Source organism: Pantherophis guttatus, chromosome 2 (assembly GCF_059756535.1).
Source record: "Pantherophis guttatus breed Tessera chromosome 2, ASM5975653v1, whole genome shotgun sequence".
NCBI lineage: Eukaryota > Metazoa > Chordata > Lepidosauria > Squamata > Colubridae > Pantherophis > Pantherophis guttatus.
This window is the reverse complement of record NC_142064.1, coordinates 22012626-22032265: the sequence shown is the minus strand read 5'-3', so window position 1 is coordinate 22032265 and position 19640 is coordinate 22012626. Positions and strand designations below refer to the sequence as shown.

Sequence of the window (19640 nt, the reverse complement as noted above, 5' to 3'; positions counted from 1 at the left end):
CTTGGATCATTCATTGTGCTAACCATGGTTTGCATAACAGTGGATTCTTTAATCAACTATAATGGTTAGACTCACCCAATGTTCTGCAACAGAGACAATGATTTATCATCTAGAGTGAATGGGGTCATATATTGTATTAAACATTCAACTAAACTACATAATGGCTGCAACAACTAGTCAAACTCAGGCGGGAGGGGAAGTATACAATGACAACTGATTAATTCCAAATTAAACTGAAATATATATAGTTCATATGACTATTCCCCATGTACTTAATAATTTCCCGTTCTGTCTCAGCAAAGAATTAGAATTTAGCAGTTTTTTTAAAAAAAATTACGGTAAACCATATCCAAGGCTTTTCTTCCACAAAAGAAAGGGATTTCCTCCCCTTCAAGTGCCATTGGTCACTCATATGCTAATGGTCTTTCCATTGGACAAGCATTATGTTATAAACAAAGTACATGCTAATGTAATTTTTATCAAAGTTTATTATAATATAAATACAAATATAAATACAAGTGGCAGGGAAATAAAGGAAAGGTAAAGAAGGAACGTAAAAGGGAAATTTAAAAAGGCAGTGACTTTCAATTTTCTTTGGTGCAGAAATAGAATTCAAAATACTGTTTACAATTTCAACTTTTTGCTTTACCTATTTAGTGAGTACTCACCCTTTCTATAACAAAAAAAACCAAAACACCCTTATTGTTAAAATTTAAAATCAAAGTTTCGTTTTTTTCTGTTTTGAGCATAAAGTTCAGAAGAGGTTTCCATGTGAAAGCAAAACTGGAAAAATTCATTTCTTTAATTAAGGCACTTAAGTTTTGCCAACTCTATCAGTTTTTCCATCCATTCTTCCATTGTGGGAAATTAATGTATTTTTCCATTTTTGCACATATAGGAGTCTCGTTGCAGTCAATATATGTAATATGTAATAAAAAAGTTCCAAATTGTTTTTAAAGTTCTTTATCCTTTAGTCTTAAAAGAAAAAATTCTGGTTTCACTTTAGTATATTTGTTTTAAGAATCTAGTGAATTACAACAAAATCTGGCTCCAATATTTCTTTGCTTTATCACAAGTCCATCAAAGATGATAAAAAGTATCTTCTTTACAAATTCCATTTCCACAAATATTTGAAACACCTTTATATATTTTTGAATTTCTCAGGTATTTAGTACCAATGATACACTTTATAAAAGTTTTTTTTTAGAATATAATTTAATCGAAATTTCAATCCATTCCTCCACATATTTTTCCATTGGACAAGCACTATGTTATAAACAAAGTTTTCAGCCCATTAAAACATAATCATTTTCCAATTCAATTTCAACATTTTATAAACCTTAGCAATGAAATTGTTCATTATTAGCACACAGTGCAATTTCAAATACACTTTTTATATGATTTTTCTTATCCGAGGTAAATCTTTTGTTTAGTTGTAAGTATATGAGCCAGTGACAAACATGCCATTCTAAGTACTTCTTTTGAGCTTGAATAGAAGATATATTTCACAATAGGTCCACCAAATTAATCTCATTATCTTTTCTTTTAAAAAGTTTCCTATGGTAACACCCAAAGAGGCATCTTAGGAGAGAACCTTGCTTTGTATTTATTCCAAACCCTTAAAACGGCACACCTAACAAAATAATCCTTGAACTCTGCATTTATTTTAGCTTTATTATGTCACAAATAGGTGTGCCATTTAAAATTCATGGCTCTCCAAATCTAATAATCTCTTTATTTTTTTAGGGTCACTTAATCCTTCATCCAAATCAAAGTGCAAGCATCAGAATACAATTTAGGCTCAATCCTCTCTCTTTAGCATCTTGAAGCAATTTATATTCTCATTTTTCCCTTGGCGTATAAACTTAGAAATATTTTCCCATTGTTTAAATGGAACATTGATCATCAATACTGATAACATCTGGAATAAAAACATCTTTGGTAAAACATTCATCTTAATCACAGAAATTCTACTCAACAAAGAAAGTTGCAATTTATCCTTTTTGATATTGTTCCAGTCACAGTTATTTTGAAACAATTTAGAATTTGCAATTGACAATATCACTGCAAGATATTTTCCTACCTTAATATCTGACTTCCCCATTGAAGTTTTTCCTTCCTCCAGATCAAAGTGCAAGCATCAGAAATTTCATGATCTTGTATAGTCATATTCTTAACTAGCATCTTTGTTTTTTGTTTTATTTTAAAACCAGCTAAGTCTCCAAAATTATTCATTAATCATGACACCACAAAGTCATTCATTTTTCAGTAAATATTCCATACCATTTTTTGCATTTTGTAGAAACAAAAACTAAATCATCAGTAAAAGCTCTTAATTTGTATGCTCCAATTTTAATTTTTACACCTGCTATTTTTTCATCTTGTCTAATTGTCTCTGTTCAGAACCACCAAAATTAAAATAAAAAGCAATGGAGACAAGGACATCATTGTCTTTACCTGTTTGGATCTCACACAGCTTATTTAAATCTGCATTGATAATGATATGAGCTTGCTGAGATGTATAAATCAACAATCCCTTGAATAAATTTCTCCCCAAAGTTCACGTGTTTCTTTTAACATTAAGACCCAATTTAAATTGTCAAAGTCTTTCTCTATATTCAATAAACATTAATACTGCTTGTTTTTCATTATGATATTGTAGATATTCAATAAAATCCATGAGCATTCTGACATTATCTTTCAACTGCCTTTTTGGCAAAAAAAACCCTGAAATTGATCTTCATGAACAAATGTCTGTAGAACTTTCTTCAATCTTGCAGTAAAAAGTTTATAGTTATTGTTTAACAATGAAATCAGCTTATAATTTTGTTGAAGCAGCATCTTGACCCTCCTTTGGAAATAAGGCAATATTGGCTTCCACTCAAGACTGAGTCATCCTAGATCTCTGCATCTCATTACATCTTTCAATGGCTGTAAAAAGTGGTCTTCAAAATATTTATAGTGTTAAGTTGAAAGGTCCTCTGGACCTGGTACTTTGCCTATTTTCATCTTTTAATGGCATCTTATCTTTTAAAAGTAATTATTGGTTTGTTCATAAATTGTCTTTGTGTTTGTGAAAGCTTTGATAATTATTTTCATCTATTTTTGGCATATCCACTTCTATATCATTTTTTAAATCTTTCTTTTCTCAATTTATATGCCAAACGTATTCTTGGTTTATTTGAAAATTCAAAGTGTCTCTGTATCAATTTTGTATCTATTTCTTGGACAGTCAACATAAATAGTTGTTGGCGTAGCAACTTAATTTGATATAAAATTTGTGAGTCTATCGGTGTCTTTTGCAATTCAATTTCTATATTTTGACTTTCATTCACTATCCTTCACATCTTCTCTTGAGATTTCTTCTTTGCCTGGTGATTGTATTGAATGGAGTAGCCCCCAGTATCAACTTTGCTAGCATCTCAAACAGTCCTCAAGTCTGTATCTTTCTCCAAATTATTATCAAAGTATTCAATCAGCTTCTTTTTACAATCCTCTATAACAGTAATGGCTAACCTTTCTGCCATCGTGTGCCAAAAGTGGGGGTTGTGCAGGGGGATCGAGTGCATGCGTGCCCACCCCCATAATTCAATTCCCGCCATGCCTCCCACGCTTTTGGCACTCGATGGCAAAAAGGCTACCAGTGGGCCTGGTAGGCCCGTTTTTCACCCTCCCCAGGCTCCAGAGGCTTTCTTGGAGCCTGGGGAGGACGAAAAAGACCCTCCAGAGGCTGGAAATGGCCCGTTTCCTGACTTCCGGTGGGCCCGGAAGGCGCGTGCATGCATGCTGGAGCTGAGCTAGGGCAACGCTCACGTGCCCACCAAATGACTCCGCGTGCCACCTGTGGCACGCGTGCCATAGGTTCGCCATCATGGCTCTATAACCTTTTCCTTCTGTAAAATAGTCTCATTTAATCTCCATCTGAAATGTGAAATCTTTCTTTTAAGTAGTGAATGAAATAGATTATGGTCCTAAAATGATTTAGGTAAGAGACCCACTTTTGAGATTTTATTTGCCAAGTTTGTTGAAATCATATAAATTCTTGAAAATTATTTGTGTCTTTCTAAGAAGAAAGCATATTCTCAAGCGAATCCATTTTTCTGTCTCCAAGAACTGACCATGTTAAATTGCCCATCAACTAAAAAAAACCTTTTCTGTAATTTACCCTGAGGGTTTAATCATTTTGACTGACATTCTATCAAAGGCTGGAGAAATTACTGCATTCCAATTGCCCAATACACATCAATTTTCGAGAGAAGGATGATAATTGATTCAGTTTAAAGAAATTCACTTTGTCTTCATTTCATAAAGTAGATTTTGTCCCATACACCACCACTTCAACTGAACCAAACCGACCATGTTCATTTGATAACAATAACTTTGGTTTAACCTGTAGCTTCGTGTATAAAACTACTACATTAATCTTTTTTGCACCAGGTAAAATAAATTCCCTTAATTTTTTATTAATCAAATATTTTGTTGTCCTTTGTCTTAACATGTGTTTTTGTAAACAAATTATGTCAGCAGTTAATTTTCCTCAAATACTGAAATATCTTCTTTTACTTTGAAGGAGCATTGACTCCACTAATGTTCCAAGTTATACAAATAATGTATCAAAGTCCTAGGCTGTCTCCCTCAGTCTACTCTTGTTTTTATGTATTTGCTGTCAACTCGCAAAGCATTTCTGGTCTGCTCTCGAGTTGCCATGGGCAGGAGTGTGTGTGTGTGTGTGTGTGTGTGTGTGTGTGTGTGTGAAGAACTGACGGAGCACTTCAAGAGCCACGTTCAAAAGCACATTCCACGCATACCTTCCTCAAGGCTGGATCTCAGATTACTAGAACCGGCCTGTGAGGCGTGTTTTCTACAGCCCACAAAAGTGCCTCATTGGAGAATGTGATTTATGACACTGCCTGAGAGGAGGGGGGAAACAGAGTTGAGCCGTAAATTACGTGCGGCAGAGTTGACTTCACTCGGGTAGTTGCTGACATGTTGCTCCTAATAAATAACTAGATTTCTTTTGAAACTTGGCTCAAGGCTCATGAGTTAATTAGGGCATTTGTCGGAACCCTGACATCTGCTGCTTGGCATGAGTCCAACACACATTTATTTTCAGTATTCATCATTTCTTGAATCTGATCCATAGGGTTAGAATTCAGTCTAAATCTCTGTGCTTGATAAGTGAAAATAATTTCTTCCAACTTGTCCCAACAAAATGGAATCTTTCTCTTCTTCAGAACATTTGTTAAGAAGACATAGGCTTTTCATTTTCTCAAAATTCTCACAGGAATTTCTTTCAGGACAATTATATCCACATTGTCTATCTTCAATTTAGACTTGAAATGAAACTCCAGAACTTGTTACCTTGTTCTCCTTACGAAGTGGACTAGCATATCCCTTGGAACTTTTCTAATTGTAGAATACAATTTTATAGACCATGTCTATTTACAAATCCATCTTTTCTTCCTCCCAATTTATTAACTGACCCAAAGATTGGACTATTCTTCTTAGGTCTTCTCCCACTATTTCAGGCATGCCTTAAAATTGCAAATGTTGCTCTTTTTGTCTAATAAGGCAATGTTATCTAAATGACCTCTATATTATGCATCCTTACTGCCCATTCTATGTTCCAAGAAGTCACCCTTGTCATTTATTTGTTTGATGTCCCCTGAAATTTGATGGATTTCTTCATGTGACCCCTTTAACATATTGTCACACAGGACTTGAATTTCTTGAATTATTTTGTTTGAGTATTCCTTGAGGATGCTTCTCAAATGATCCAGCTCACCGGAGTCTTATCTCTCCTTCTGGCACCTAGTCACCATCTTAATAATTGCAAAATAATTGCAAAATTTAGTATTTGAAATAGTATTTAATATATATCCAATTCTTAGAACAGCTTTTATTCAATTGTATGGTCTGAGTTGCCTTTTTGTGGTTAAACTGCAAACTGCTCAAATAATGTCCTAATTACTTCACCTTGATTATTCAAAACTCCATCATATAATGAAAACTAGAAGCAGTACAATTTATTTAAAATCTGTGGCATACCTAGTTTTTGGAAGATGCAGAGCATTAAACTTTTATTTTCAGAACAAGCAATTTCTGGTAATTAAAAAAAGTCTTTTTCAATGTGCCACTTGCCACCCAGAATTTTTAGAATCTTTAAACACCTTTATCACCAAACTATCAACTTCTTAAAATTGTTGATGGCGATATGGGCAGCATAAAAATTTAATAAATAAAATAAATAAATGAAATCTGCTATATGACTAATGGAGGCTGTGTTCTTATATATTCATCAGATTATCTTCAATTGATGAGTTTATGTTAGACTCAATCATTAAGTCCTAAGAGGAACTATGTGGAGCCAAACAGTAAATTCCTGAAAACTCTCTCAGATATTTTTGAAACCTTGAGAAAAAAGTTACATGTCTTCTTACAGGAAGGAAGGAAGGGGCAATTTCCATATACTGCATGCACAGCTAGTTCCAATTTGGTCATTGTTTTGATTAGTGACTCTCCCATGCCACCCATAAATTGCTTTCAAAACATTAATATTTAACCTTCTTATAAACCATCATATAATAGTGCATTTTTATGTAATGCAATATAATAAAATAAGTCACTGAGCAGCAAATGTTCATGCAGAGGAAAAACATGAACTGTGTAGATGATTCTTTTGTAAGTTAAGGCAGTAACTTTATATGTGCTTTCCAGTAAAGCTACCACATTGCTTTCAATGGGACTTTTTTCTGAATAGACATGAGAAAAGTTAAACTGCTCAGTATCTTTGCGAATCTAATGACTATCATCCTCATCATGAGGATGTGATATATTAAACTCATAATGGCTTCAGTTTGGCATAGAGCACACATGGATGCAATTCTATTGCTTGTTGAAACAAGGAATCAAAGGTTTAGCACGTCTTCCAACTTTTGATCACAAACATTCCAATTTAATGAAGGAGGAGAGGTGGTACTTTAAGGCAGATTCGGGCTGCACATCCAGTTTGAAAGTGCGGCTTCCTGGAATACCTCAAATATACCCCTCTTCTTTTCCTGTTACCCTCACATAATAGAACTGAAATATACAGAAAGAACATCAGATGAACCACACTTCTGCCTGCAGAGTTTCAAACTCAGGCAGTAGAAATAAAACAACACAAAACGAAATAATTTCCCCAGGACTTGGGACAGGTTAAAGGACAATTTTTTGTTTGGTTAAATATGGATTTGTTGCATTTTAGAAAGCATGTCATTTCTATATTTTTTAAAACCTTCTTCCTTTTTATTAGATGAAATAAATCAGAGTGTCCCTTAAATCAATCTAAATAAATAAATAAATATGGACTGAGGGAGGTAAAAGGGCACCATTTGGAGTATATATATATACCCAGAAGAGAAGAAAAATAAGGCTGCAACTATGATTAGGTAATGAGCAACTGCTGACCTCAAGTCTGGTCCTTTCAATACAGGTAGTCCTCGATTTATGACCGCAATTGAGCTCAACATTTCTGTTGAGAAATTTGTTAAGTGACTTTTATCCCATTTTATGACTTTTCTCGCCATAGTTGTTAAGTGTCTCACTGCAGTTGTTAAATTAGTAACATAGTTGTTAAGTGAATCGCAAAAAGGGAATCACATGATCATGGGACACTGCAACGGTCATAAGTACGAGTCAGTTGTCAAGCATCCGAAAGTAAATCACATCACCTGCGGGGGATGCTGCAATGGTTGTTTGTGTGAAAAATGGTCGTAAATCCCTTTTTACAGTGCCGTTGTAACTTTGGTCACTAAGCCAACTTTGTAATTCGAGGACTTCCTGTAAAAGTCCTCTAGGTTCCCAGTCCTGATGCTCTTCCTCACTCTCAAGGCTGCTTGTCTCTACCTGATGATGCAACGGGTCTATGCATGACTATGCAGCTGATTTTTCAAAAAGGACTTCAGAAGGGGAATTTAGCTTGCCTTTGTGCCTGGAGGTTTTGTAAAGAATAAGAAAAAAAGGACCCCCACATTGCCTTCCCAGAAAGAAAAGTGAGTCTGCTTTTTGGGCCGCAGTGAATCAAGAAAAAAAAAAACCATCACTCACTAGTTAAGTTTGCGAAAGTTAATGTTCCCAGAAGCAAAAATCCTACAAGGGCTAAACATTAGAAAAATAGGTTAATATTATTAACAGGTTAATAGGTTAATAAGAGAAAAAAAACCCAAATGGAACAAGCAATGTCTTTTGATGAGAACAACGAGGTTAGTTTCATTATTAGATAGCTATCCATCCCTCCATGGACTACCTTTCAGTAAAAACTTAGAAACAGATGACTGGCTTTTCTGATGAGGATGAAGAATAGCAGATACCTGATTAACCAGTGTATTTATGCTTTCTGTGTGCTAATCTGCAGTTTTAAAATTGCAGGCTTAGTGTATATTTAATGCTCCCTAGCAGCCTGTATGTGTAGCAATGATGACATATTATGAACATGACAAGCATCTATGGCCGTGATGGCGAACCCATGGCACGCGTGCCCAAAGTGGCGCGCGGAGCCATGTTGCCTGGCACGCACAGCGTCACCCGTTCCTCTTCCGGGTTTCTGGCGCGCACGTACATGTGACGATCAGCTGGCCTTTGTGAGTGCGGCAGTGGCAGAAACCGGAAGAGCTTGTCTTCCGTTTTCTGCATGAGCATGCGCAGCAGCCAGCTGATTGGCGTGTCCGCATGCACGGCAATAACCGGAAAATTTGCTGGCCAGCAAGCGCGTGCCGGAAACTGGAAGTACCTTATCCAGCACCCGCATGCCCCCTGGGCAACTCCTCTTCCTGGTCGCAGCCCTGATGAGCACACGAGAAAAGTGTTCCCTTTTTGACACTCGATGCCAAAAAGGTTCGCCATCACTGATCTATGGTCTTGGGCAGACTTTCCTTACAGTAAGTAGGCCATTCCTTTAGTAAGCTCTTTCTTCCAATCTACAGATACTTGGAAACCACTGTTTATTTTGTTAACTGGAGCTTTAGGGCCCATCAGCTTCAGTCAAGTTCAAGATGGTTGCTGGTGCAACAGGGCTACATGCAAAAGGATGGATCTTCAGCAGAACATCATTGGCATCCTTCAGTCTCAAGAGACTATGGTATCGTGCTCCGGAAAGAGGTCCTAAAACAGCGTCTAGTGTGACTAAAAAGGCCAATTCGAGAGTGGCAATCCCTTCCACACTGAGGGCAGATACATTCTGTCCCCTGCCGAGCCCCCAGATTTCGCTGGTTCTGGGACTGCCTCTTTGAACAAGTGTCTCTTCGAATTGGAGAAGGCCATGCTGTGTCTTTAGCCTCCAAGCTGAATGATCGGAGGTCAAGGTTTCCCAGTTGTTAATGTCCATTCCCAGGGCCTTTAGGTCCCTCTTGCAGATATCCTCATATCGCAGCTGTGGTCTCCCTCTGAGGCGCTTTCCCTGCACTAATTCTCCATACAGGAGATCTTTGAGCAGAACAACTTGCCTAAATCTCAGTGCAACCACATAGGATAACCCAAGCATCCACAATTCTGCATGTAGGGGATAGTACTCCTCTATATGTGAATGTGGAAAGGGATCAGAAATCCTAGCAATTCCTTTTAGGAAAATAGACCCATTTATTTATTGTTTTTATTCCGCTTTTATTCTTTTTATAAATAACTCAAAGTGGAGAATGTACCTAACATTCTTTCCTCCTCTTGTTTTCCTCCATAACAACAACTCTGTGCGGTGGGCTGGGCTGAGAGGGAGTGACTGAGTCAAAGTCACCTAGCTGGCCTTCATGTCTATAGTGGGACTAGAACTCCCAGTCTCCTGCGTTCTAAGCCAGCACTTTCACAACTACACCAATTAGCTCTAAATGTTAGGCATCCACATATATAATACACTAATAACATATACAAATATATAATAGCTTAATATATAAATGAACACAAATCCATCTTCAGCCTTCCCCAATATAGTTCAAACCCTGTCATCTGGCTGAATGATGCAATCATACTGTAATTTTTAATTGTAAACGGCTCCACTGAATGCAGACTTCAATCCATCAGTCATTCAGACTGCTGGCCTTTGCCTGTCTGATTTACATTAAATGAATGCCTTTTTCTGGAGAACAGAAAACAAGAATTGATCTCATTATTGCAATGCCTATGTCCTTCATAACAGGATCAAAAGGGCAGAGCGGACTATGAACCCATGCAAACCTCCTTTTTTTCCAGTGAGTTCTTTTTAATTTTTTTTTTAAAAATCAAATAGATGAGTCAATTGCAAGGAAAAACGGGTCAATCTGAATCTATTTTGATGATTGAAGAATTTTGAGTGGCAAGAAATTTAATCTTGTTCTCGGGGAAAACGTGTTTTTTAAAAAATCAATGTAATCTACAAAGGACTTGGAAAAAATGTACATCTCTAACATGCAGAGCTTGAATAGATACCCATACGGTATTATTTTGCTTTGAGGTAGACCAGAAGACGGACAAAGCAATGTTTTATTTAATTTAATTTTGTCAAAATTTAATTAATTAATTACAAGTAAATATGATTAGTCCCCATGTATTTAATTACTTTTCTCTTCTCTCATCCTCACATCACAAGCACAGCAGCGATGGCTGGAAAAGCACAAGTTACCTAGGAAGCCTTAAGGCTAATAGTTTAATGGACAATTAATTAAAGAACCTTTAAAACTTACGGAGAATATAAATTGTGAGATATTTGTGTTCTGCCTCTGTCTTGCTGATCGTGGGGGCAGGAAATAAATAGCATTCAGGCTTCTATTCTACATCTCCAATGCATGGGACTAAAGAGGTTTGCCAAGTCATCTCCGACAAAGAGTGCATTTGCAAAAGTTATCAGCTTAATGGGCTTTATTACAACATATTAAATAGTCCAAGGGCAACTCCTTGTATCTAGTATGTAGAAAGTCTGTTCCCTTTGTAGGAGAGTTAATCTACGCTTTGCTTAAAAGATAGTCTATCATGCAACTTTGAAATACACAATTGCCCTAAGCATGAAAACTGCAGTTCGCTACTGTCATAAGAAGAGATAAAATGAAATTAGGATGACTCTTTCAATTTTCCAGGCAAGTGAGAATAAGGAGAGAAAATAGCTTTATATTTTAAAATGGAAAATCAAAAGAAAAAAAAAGGCAAAATCTATCAACAGAAAGACCCTTAGGGAAGCAAGATAGTAGGAATGTGTTGGAAATGCAAACAGCAAAAGGGAACATATTACCACATGTGGTGGTCCTGCCACAAAGCGAAACAATATTGGAGTAGAATCAGATCACAATTAGAAGAAATAACCAAACAAAAGATAGAGATGAGGCCAGAAACATTTTTATTAGGAATACTCCCAAGGTCATACGAAAAAGAAAGACAATATTTAATTATCCATATTACCACAGCAGCAAGAATAATCTACTTTCAGAATTGGAAAAATGATAATATACCATCTGAAGATAATCTGATCAGAAAAGTTTTGGAATGTGCGGAGATGGACAAATTAACAAAGGAGATACAAGAAAAAGAAGAAACAGAATATTACTTAGTGTGGGAGAAATAGTATGAATGGTTGGAGGAGAGAGATAAAAGGGAGGGAAAAATTAAATAATGGTCGAAATAGGAGTTGAAGTGTTATTGTTAATATGAGGAAACAAAAATTGTAGAAATAGAAGTGGATTGTTATGTATATATGTAAATAAATAAATAAATAAATACTAGAAGTATATGTATAAAAGATACAATAGAAATAAGGGCGTGAAAAATGTATAACTATGAAATTTTTGACTGATGCGAAACTGTTGAAACGGAAAAAGTGTCAAAGCTTTCTTTTTGTTTTTTAAAAAAACATTTAATAATTTAATAAAAAATTATTAAAAAGGAAACAAGATGGTAGGAATGGTGAACAATATTTTAGTGACTGGGCTCTCTCTCTTTTAAGAGGGTGAGGGAGGGGAAGTGTCAAGAGCCACAATAGGTGGGCTAATGTTGTAGAGTGGACAGAGCCACAAGACGCCTGTAGATTTCCCCGGTTTTCTTGGCATGCTCTTTTTACTTTTTAAATAAAGCCAAGCTTATTTTAGGGCTCCCCCTTCAACTTGGCTTAAAGAAAGTCAAATTTAGGGCTCCCGTTCTAATTTGCATGCTTTTCCATCTCAACATTGAAGACATTTGTGCCCATCACATTCAGAATTTAAAAAGTTTGGGGGGCTGCAAAAATGTGGATTTAGTGTTCTAAAGCCAAGATGCAATGGATAGCTTAGATCATACAAGGCAATGGGCACTGGCCCATTGATACTGGAAAAAGGTTAACACATAAATATTTCAGGAAAAACAAAACACCTGTTTGAAAATTTCCTAGTATGGATTAAGTGGTACGATTGGCTCGAGATTAGGGAAAATAAAAGTGAATAAATTATGTGACAAATGTGTAAAATACTGTAAATGAATAAAACTGGAAATAAAGGGACGATAAAGATAATAAAGGATGAGAAAAATGGGAAATGTAGAAAGTAGAAAGTAAAAGGAACGAAACTGATACGTAAAAAGAAACACATATTGTGTGTTTGTGTTTTATATGTTGTGTTGTGTTGTTGTTGTAAAATTAATTTTAAAAATTTTTTAAAAAGAAAGAAAATTTTCTCTGTTAAATCTTGTATGAAGAATGAAAATTGAGAAAGCCAAGTGTCTATGGAGATTCTCAGACATCCAGGTTGTCCCAAAGGTACTTTTTTCAAGAGGCAACTGGGCTTTCTAGTTTTTCTCTGAAGCAAAACGTTTTCAAAGAAAAAACAGAAAGTCCAGTTGCCTCTTGAAAAAAAAGCAGCTTTGGGACAAGAAAGCCAAGTGTTCAGAACCATGGAAAGTTTAAACTGAAAAAAAACCCTTATGAGCATCTAGACCGGTATTTCTCAACCTTAACCATTAGAAACAGTATGGACTTTAACTCCAGGAACTCCCAAGCCCATATAGCAATGATTCTGTAGACTAATCATTTTTTTCTTTCCATTAAACTTAATAAAGAGAGGCTATCTGATATTGTAGTTAGGGCATTAGTCTAGAAACCAGGAGACTGAGAGTTTTCAATTCAAATCTTTAATGTCAGAGTACAACATGTGTACAATGAGATTGGCTGAGCCTCCCTTTGTGCATCTCCCACAACCCAACACAACTCACAGTAAAAGACTGCAAAAGAAAAAAAAAATCCCTAACCCAGTGAATCCTACTAACACACAATCCTACCAAACTTTGTGAACTTATTGCACATCACGCCGGCCCCGCAAGTCAATCGTACTATGTTGTTGTAAACAGTGGTGGGTTTCAAAATTTTTTGCTACCGGTTCTGTGGGTGTGGCTTGGTGGGCGTGGCAGGGGAAGGATACTGTAAAACCCGCCTCCCACCGTCCTGTTCGATCTCACAGGGCTGCCCTCCTCAGGGTACCGTCGGCCAGACAATGCCGGCTGGCAACGTCCAGGGGTAGAGCGTTCTCTGTGGGCGCTCCTGTCCTCTGGAATGAGTTATCCACCGAGCTTCGGACGGCGCCTGATCTCCGCTCCTTCCGTCGGGACTTAAAGACCTGGCTGTTTCAACAAATGGGTTTACCTTGATCCTTGGGTTTTTCTTATTTTGATTGTCGTTGTTTTAACTGGGTTTTAATCTTTTTGATTTTTTATTATTGTATGTTTTTAACTTGTGTTCGCTGCCCTGAGTCCTTAGGGAGAAGGGCGGCATATAATTTTTTGGTAAAATAAATAAATAAATAAATAATAAAATCTCCATTCCCACCCCACTCCAGGGGAAGGATACTGTAAAATCTCCATTCCCTCCCCACTCTAGGGGAAGTTACTGCAAAATCCCCATTTCCTCCCGATCAGCTGGGACTTGGGAAGCAGAGAATAGACGGGGGCGGGGCCAGTCAGAATTTTTACTACCGGTTCTCCAAACTACTCAAAATTTCCGCTACCGGTTCTCCAGAACTGGTCAGTACCTGCTGAAACCCACCTCTGGTTGTAAAGTTATTTTCCATTCAGAAGCCTGACAGCCCACAGATAAAAACTGTTCTTCAGCCTATTTGTCCGCGTCTGCCTATGCTTCTATATCTCCTTCCCTATGGAAGGAGAATAAAGGAGCGTTGACCAGGGTGTGCATCGTCCCTGAGGATTTTCCTCACTCTTCTAAGGCAGCGAGGCCTAGCGACGTCGTCTAGTGGTATCAGGGGACAGCCCACGATGTTTTGTCCTGTGCTCACCCCCCTCTGTAATATCTTTCTATCCACGGCTGTCAAGCCAGCATACCACACCATAATGCACTGAGTGAGGATGCTTTCTATTGTGGACAAGTAAAAGGTGGTCATCAGGTGTTGTTCTACTTTGATTTTTTTGTTTTAGTCCTGCCTTAGGCACAAAGCCATCTAGATTACCTTGGGCCACTCCCTCTCTCAGCCCGAAGGAGGAGACAATATCAAACTACGTGTTATATAATCTATATCATATGGCATCAAGAAATTTAAAAGAGAGAGAATTAGTTTTGTGACTATTATACAAAAGTCTTATTTGCTTTTTTTTTCCCCCCAGAAAAGTTTCACATCAAATAAATCTATATAGAAAAGCATGGAAACATGTAGGGGAAGAGAACAACAACTAAGCTATGCTACCCTGAGCACTGATCTTGATTCCAATCAAATTACAAGTCGATATTTTTTATAGTACAATCTTCTGCACTCGGAACTATGTTCCAGTGAGTTAAATGGAAATCTTCCCCCAAATAATTGCATTATAAAGTTCTGAAAACACAGTAAAGTGAATGGCTAAACCTTTAAACTTGATTGCATTTAACATTTTGAAACACTGCTGATACAATACCTTCATAATATAATAGTTCGCATAGTGCTCATAAAAAAGCACTATTTAAAGCTGTACTTTAAAAAGAAACAAAAAATGTTAATTAATACTAATATTTTTAAAATTCACTAACGTTATCTTTAATTGAAAGTTTTATATATAGTTAGGTGGAGAAACAGGTCTCAAAAAAGTTCTCTTTATAAGTGTTTCTTAACTTTTTGGATTTTCTGTTTCCCTGGAGAAAACAAAGCAATATGATTTATGAAAGGATGTTAAAATGTTATTTTTGCCTGTGGTGCTTTTGTAGTTTTACTTAAAAACACAACCACCAGCAATATATTTCTCTATACATATCTTCGGTTTCCAAGGGAAAATATTTTAAAATATTTTCAAATGTTGCTTATCTGAAAAAGTCATGCGAATTGCCATTCCGAGCAATGAAAGCAGGAGAAAAAAAGCAACTTTACTTTTGTATAAGTAATACACATTGAAATGTAAGTGAACAACTGCAAGCTAACAAAAATAATGAGAAAATGCCTGTGGTTTTATTTTTAAAACTTTTAGGAGAATTTTTAGTGATATTGATGGAATAAATCTGACCTCATGTGGCCCTAAGCTAAAATTTTAGCTTAATAGGAGAGAAGATCCCACCTCCATACGGCTTCTGAACTTGGCTCCTAATTTTATTTAATTCCTATTAATCTTAATATTTTTATATTATTATATTTTTGCATATCGTCAGCTGCCCACAGCCACTTTGGATAGGGAGATAGGTAATGAATAAGCAAAAAACGTTTGTTTATCTCCAGTTCTTTTTAGCCGCTTCACTCATCTCTCTTCATTCAATTGTTAAAAGCAGCCCATAAACATAACTGCCAAGAAAATATTATTGAATGCCTGGAAACAAACCAATGCTAGAAATCAGCAGACTGGAATGAATCTCGGGTATTAAACATACTATTTCATTCCATAACTCCTGTTCTCTGTCCAAACCACTGCAATACAATACAGTAGTTGTTAACCTTTATTGGCACAGCACAGAGCTGTGATCACTAGATGGGCCTCTGAGGAGAAAACTAAAACAAGTCTATCTAAAACCTGAAAATGGCACGTATCATTTGGAGAAGGATATCCTCTCGAATGAGAAACCACACATAAAATCTGCTCTGGGATGATCCCTCAAGAGAAATACATCTTCATTAGCCAAGAGAACCACTGGCCTCCTGAGGACAACAGAATATGTACCACAACCAGGTAATATTTCCAGTTCTTTGCTACTGAGGTGAAAGATGGAGTGAACAGGCATTCATGTTTGCAAAAAGACGTCCTTTCTTAAATTTGAACCATGCAGAAGTTGTATTAACTTCTGCTCAATGAGAGATTCATTGGCATAGATCAGTGGTTCTCAACCTGTGGTCTGTGGACCCCTGGGGGGGCCACAATGTCATCACAGGGGGTCCATGATGGCTTGAAGAAATGTTATGATTTAAAGCTTGAGTTAAGTCTTGGGGGTCCGTGACCGTGGTGAGTGGCCACAAAAGGTATTTAAAGCCGGGACATGGTGAAGAAAAGATTGAGAACCACTGACATATATAATTTGACCAGAGGTGCCTAAACTTTTGCATGCAGAGGTAGTCCTGGACCTATAACCATTCATTTAGTGGCTTTGAAATTACAACAGCACTGAAAAAAGTGACTTATCACCGGCCCTTGCGCTTACAACCATCAAAGCATCTCCATAGTCACGTGATTGTGTCCATGATCACATAAACCATCGTCGTCGTCCCCCTTACTAGAGGTTTAAACTAAACTCCTCCTCTGCTTTCCAATCTCTATCCCTCTAAAACCATGATGGTGAACCTATGGCACGCATGCCCGAAGTGGCACACGGAGCCATGTCGCCTGGCACCCGTGTCACCCGTTCCTCTTCTGGGTTTCTGGCGCACATGCACATGCGATGATCAGCTGGCTTTTGCATGCAGCAGTGCTGGAAACTAGAAGAGCTGCTCTTCCGTTTTCCTGCATGAGGATGCACGCCAGCCAGCTGATCGTCGTGTGTGTATACGTGCCAGAAACCCAGAAGATTAGCTGGCTGAACCCGGAAGTTCAGTAGCTGAAACAGGAAGTTCATTTTCAGGTGTGCACATGCACCCTGGGCAGCTCCTCTTCCAGGTTGTAGCCCCGACAAGTGCAAGCGCGCTCCCTTTTCGGCACTTGGTCCCCAAAAGGTTCACCATCACTGCTCTAAAAGCAAGTCCTAGTTGGGTCTTAAAGGCAGACATTCAAAGAGCAAAGAGGTTCGCAAGGACCCAGCATCTATCCGTTTGCATGTATTGTGCTCTAGCCTAAACTTTATGAGCTAAATTTTTTTCTGTAACTCCTCAAAGGCAAAAATCTGCAGAAAAATTCTTTGCTTCTTGCTTGCTTGTTTCCTTTCCTCTACACTTCAGCCTGGAGTCAAGTACATAGTTTGAGGTAAGGTTTGAGTCAAGGCAAAGTTTTTAAGAGATAAAGATTGGAGGGCAGAGAAAGGGAGTTTCATTTAAAAACCTAATGGGGAGGGGGTGAGAAAGATTAAGAAGTCTATCCCCTCCCAGCTTTTTGTTGTTGTTGTTATTGAAGAAATCTGGCTTTCTGGGGAGGGAGGAGGTTAAAGCAAAGGAAAGGTTTTGAAACTGCAGCCTTAGAATCAGTGGTGGGTTCCTCCCGGTTCGGTCCGGTTCGGCCGAGCCAGTAGCGGTGACGATATGATGTCACCGAACCGGTTCTCCCCCCCGCCCTCCCAACGTTATTCTTACCTTTTATTTGGTCCCACCCCCAATCTATTGCTGCCTCCTGAGTCCCAGCTGATGACTAGAGGGAAAAAAACTGTTTAAACTCTTGCCGCGGGGCTTCAAAGGGCGTCCTACAGCTGATCAGTGTTAAAAGCAAACAAATGAGTCGGGTCGTAAGTGCGAGGACTGGTCGTAAGTGCGAGGACCTTCCAGAAATGACTGACCAGCTAGCCACGCCCACCTAGTCACATGACCTCTAAGCCACACCCACAAAATAAGCCACGGCCCACAGAACCGGTAGTAAAAAAATTTAGAACCCACCCCTGCTTAGAATACAATGTCTGTCTATGGAGATTCTTAAGTCGTTCCGGTCATGGTTGTTCCAAAGATGCTTTTTCAAGACAATTGTACTTCTCCCCCCACCCCTTTTTTTTTTTGATGTTTCATTTCTCATCCAAGTAGCTTCTTCAGTTCTGACTGAATGGTGGATGATGGAAGGATCTCCATCTGTCACCATTCAGTCAGAACTGAAGAAGCTCCTTGAATGAGAAGTGAAATGTTTTCAAAGGGGGGTGGAGGGGGAACCAGTTGCCTTTTGAAAAAGCATATTTGGAACAATGCAGGGTCTGTTTTCCCAAAGCCTAGCAAGAGCTAGAAGGGGTTTGCAGTCTCCCGACAGCCAGCTTATTGGAGTAGAAAGTTCTAAAAGGCTAAGGAACCAGTCCTTTTTTTGCCCCAGAAAAGCAGGGACTGTGTAGCCAAAAAGAATTTAAAACTTTTCAATGCTCTCAGTAATGAAACTGGGGATTAAAGTACATTCAGCTTGCACACAACAGGTCCAGTTTCTTGTGTACTAGTACCATGCTGTGCAATACATCTCAGATGCTGCTAGGACTTTTTTTTTTTTTTTTTTTTGAGTCAGTTACCAGGATACCGGAACCCCATATTGTTGCTCCCATATAAGTCCCAGCAGCATCTTCTATATCCAGCAAAATAAAATTATTGCAAGTGAAGCCTTACTTCATGCATTCATCTCAATTAATGAGAATGAAGATTTACTGTCCTAAATAAAATGTTACTGTAGGAGTCCTTGGTGCTCTGTGAGCTTAGTTGGTTGCTTGCAGGTATTTCATTACCCAACTAGGTAACATTATCAGCTGCTCTTCGTTTAAAAATAACCCACTCTCTTCTAACACTGATGATGTTGCCTAGTTTGGTAATGAAACATCTGCAAGAAAACAATCAAGCTCAGAGAGCACCAAGGAACCCACAGTTCAACCCTGAGCTACAAATATTCTCTTATATTGATAAAATGTTTTCTCTTTATATGTATGGTTACCTTCATAATTCTTAGGAACAAGAAAAAGTTATTGCCGCAAATTAGGTATCACGTTTGCCTTACGTGCAGGGCAGGGGTGGATTCTACTTACCTTTACTAGCAGTTCGGAATTGGATCACACACTTCTGTGCATGCGCAGATTGCCAATGACGACATCCGGAGTGGTGGGCACGGCCTCCTGCCGGTTTTACTACCAGTTCGTACGAACCGGTCCGAACCGGGGGCAACTCACCACTGGTGCAGGGGGCACACCCATAATATTGACAGGATGAGGCAGAAATTATGATTTATCATCATGCCTGAATTGAGAGAATAAATGCTAACCTCATCTTCTTCCTGGGCACTTTCATCATCATCGTCGTCGTCATCGTCCTCCTCCTCCTCTTCGTTCTTGTAGCTGGGAGGAAGTGGTGGGCCAATCAGCTCCTCATCAGAGTCATCGACTGACTCTTCAGGGGGTAAGGGAGGACCAACCAATTCTTCATCCAGACTGTCCTCACTTTCGCTACTAGACATTTCTCTGAATGGAAGAATTACAAGAAACAAAATGGCTGATGCAGGTATCCTGACTACTTAATTGCTGAAGTCCCTAACCTGTCCCTTCTCTTTTTTTTGTCAATTGCTAAGTCATGTCCAACTCTTCATGACCCCATAGACTATAGCATGCTAGGCTCCCCTGTCCTCCACCA

At 38.1% G+C, this 19640-nt stretch overlaps 1 protein-coding gene across 2 annotated transcripts in view; it reads right to left on the bottom strand.

Moving 5' to 3' along the window:
- Nucleotides 1-19640, bottom strand: part of WDR70 (WD repeat domain 70) — a 136736-nt gene that overhangs the window by 112852 nt on the left and 4244 nt on the right. For both annotated transcript variants that reach the window (XM_060690705.2, XM_060690706.2), the window contains exon 5: nucleotides 19276-19471. In XM_060690705.2, coding sequence (XP_060546688.1) covers nucleotides 19276-19471 — 196 coding nt within the window. The remainder of the gene's footprint in view (nucleotides 1-19275; nucleotides 19472-19640) is intronic.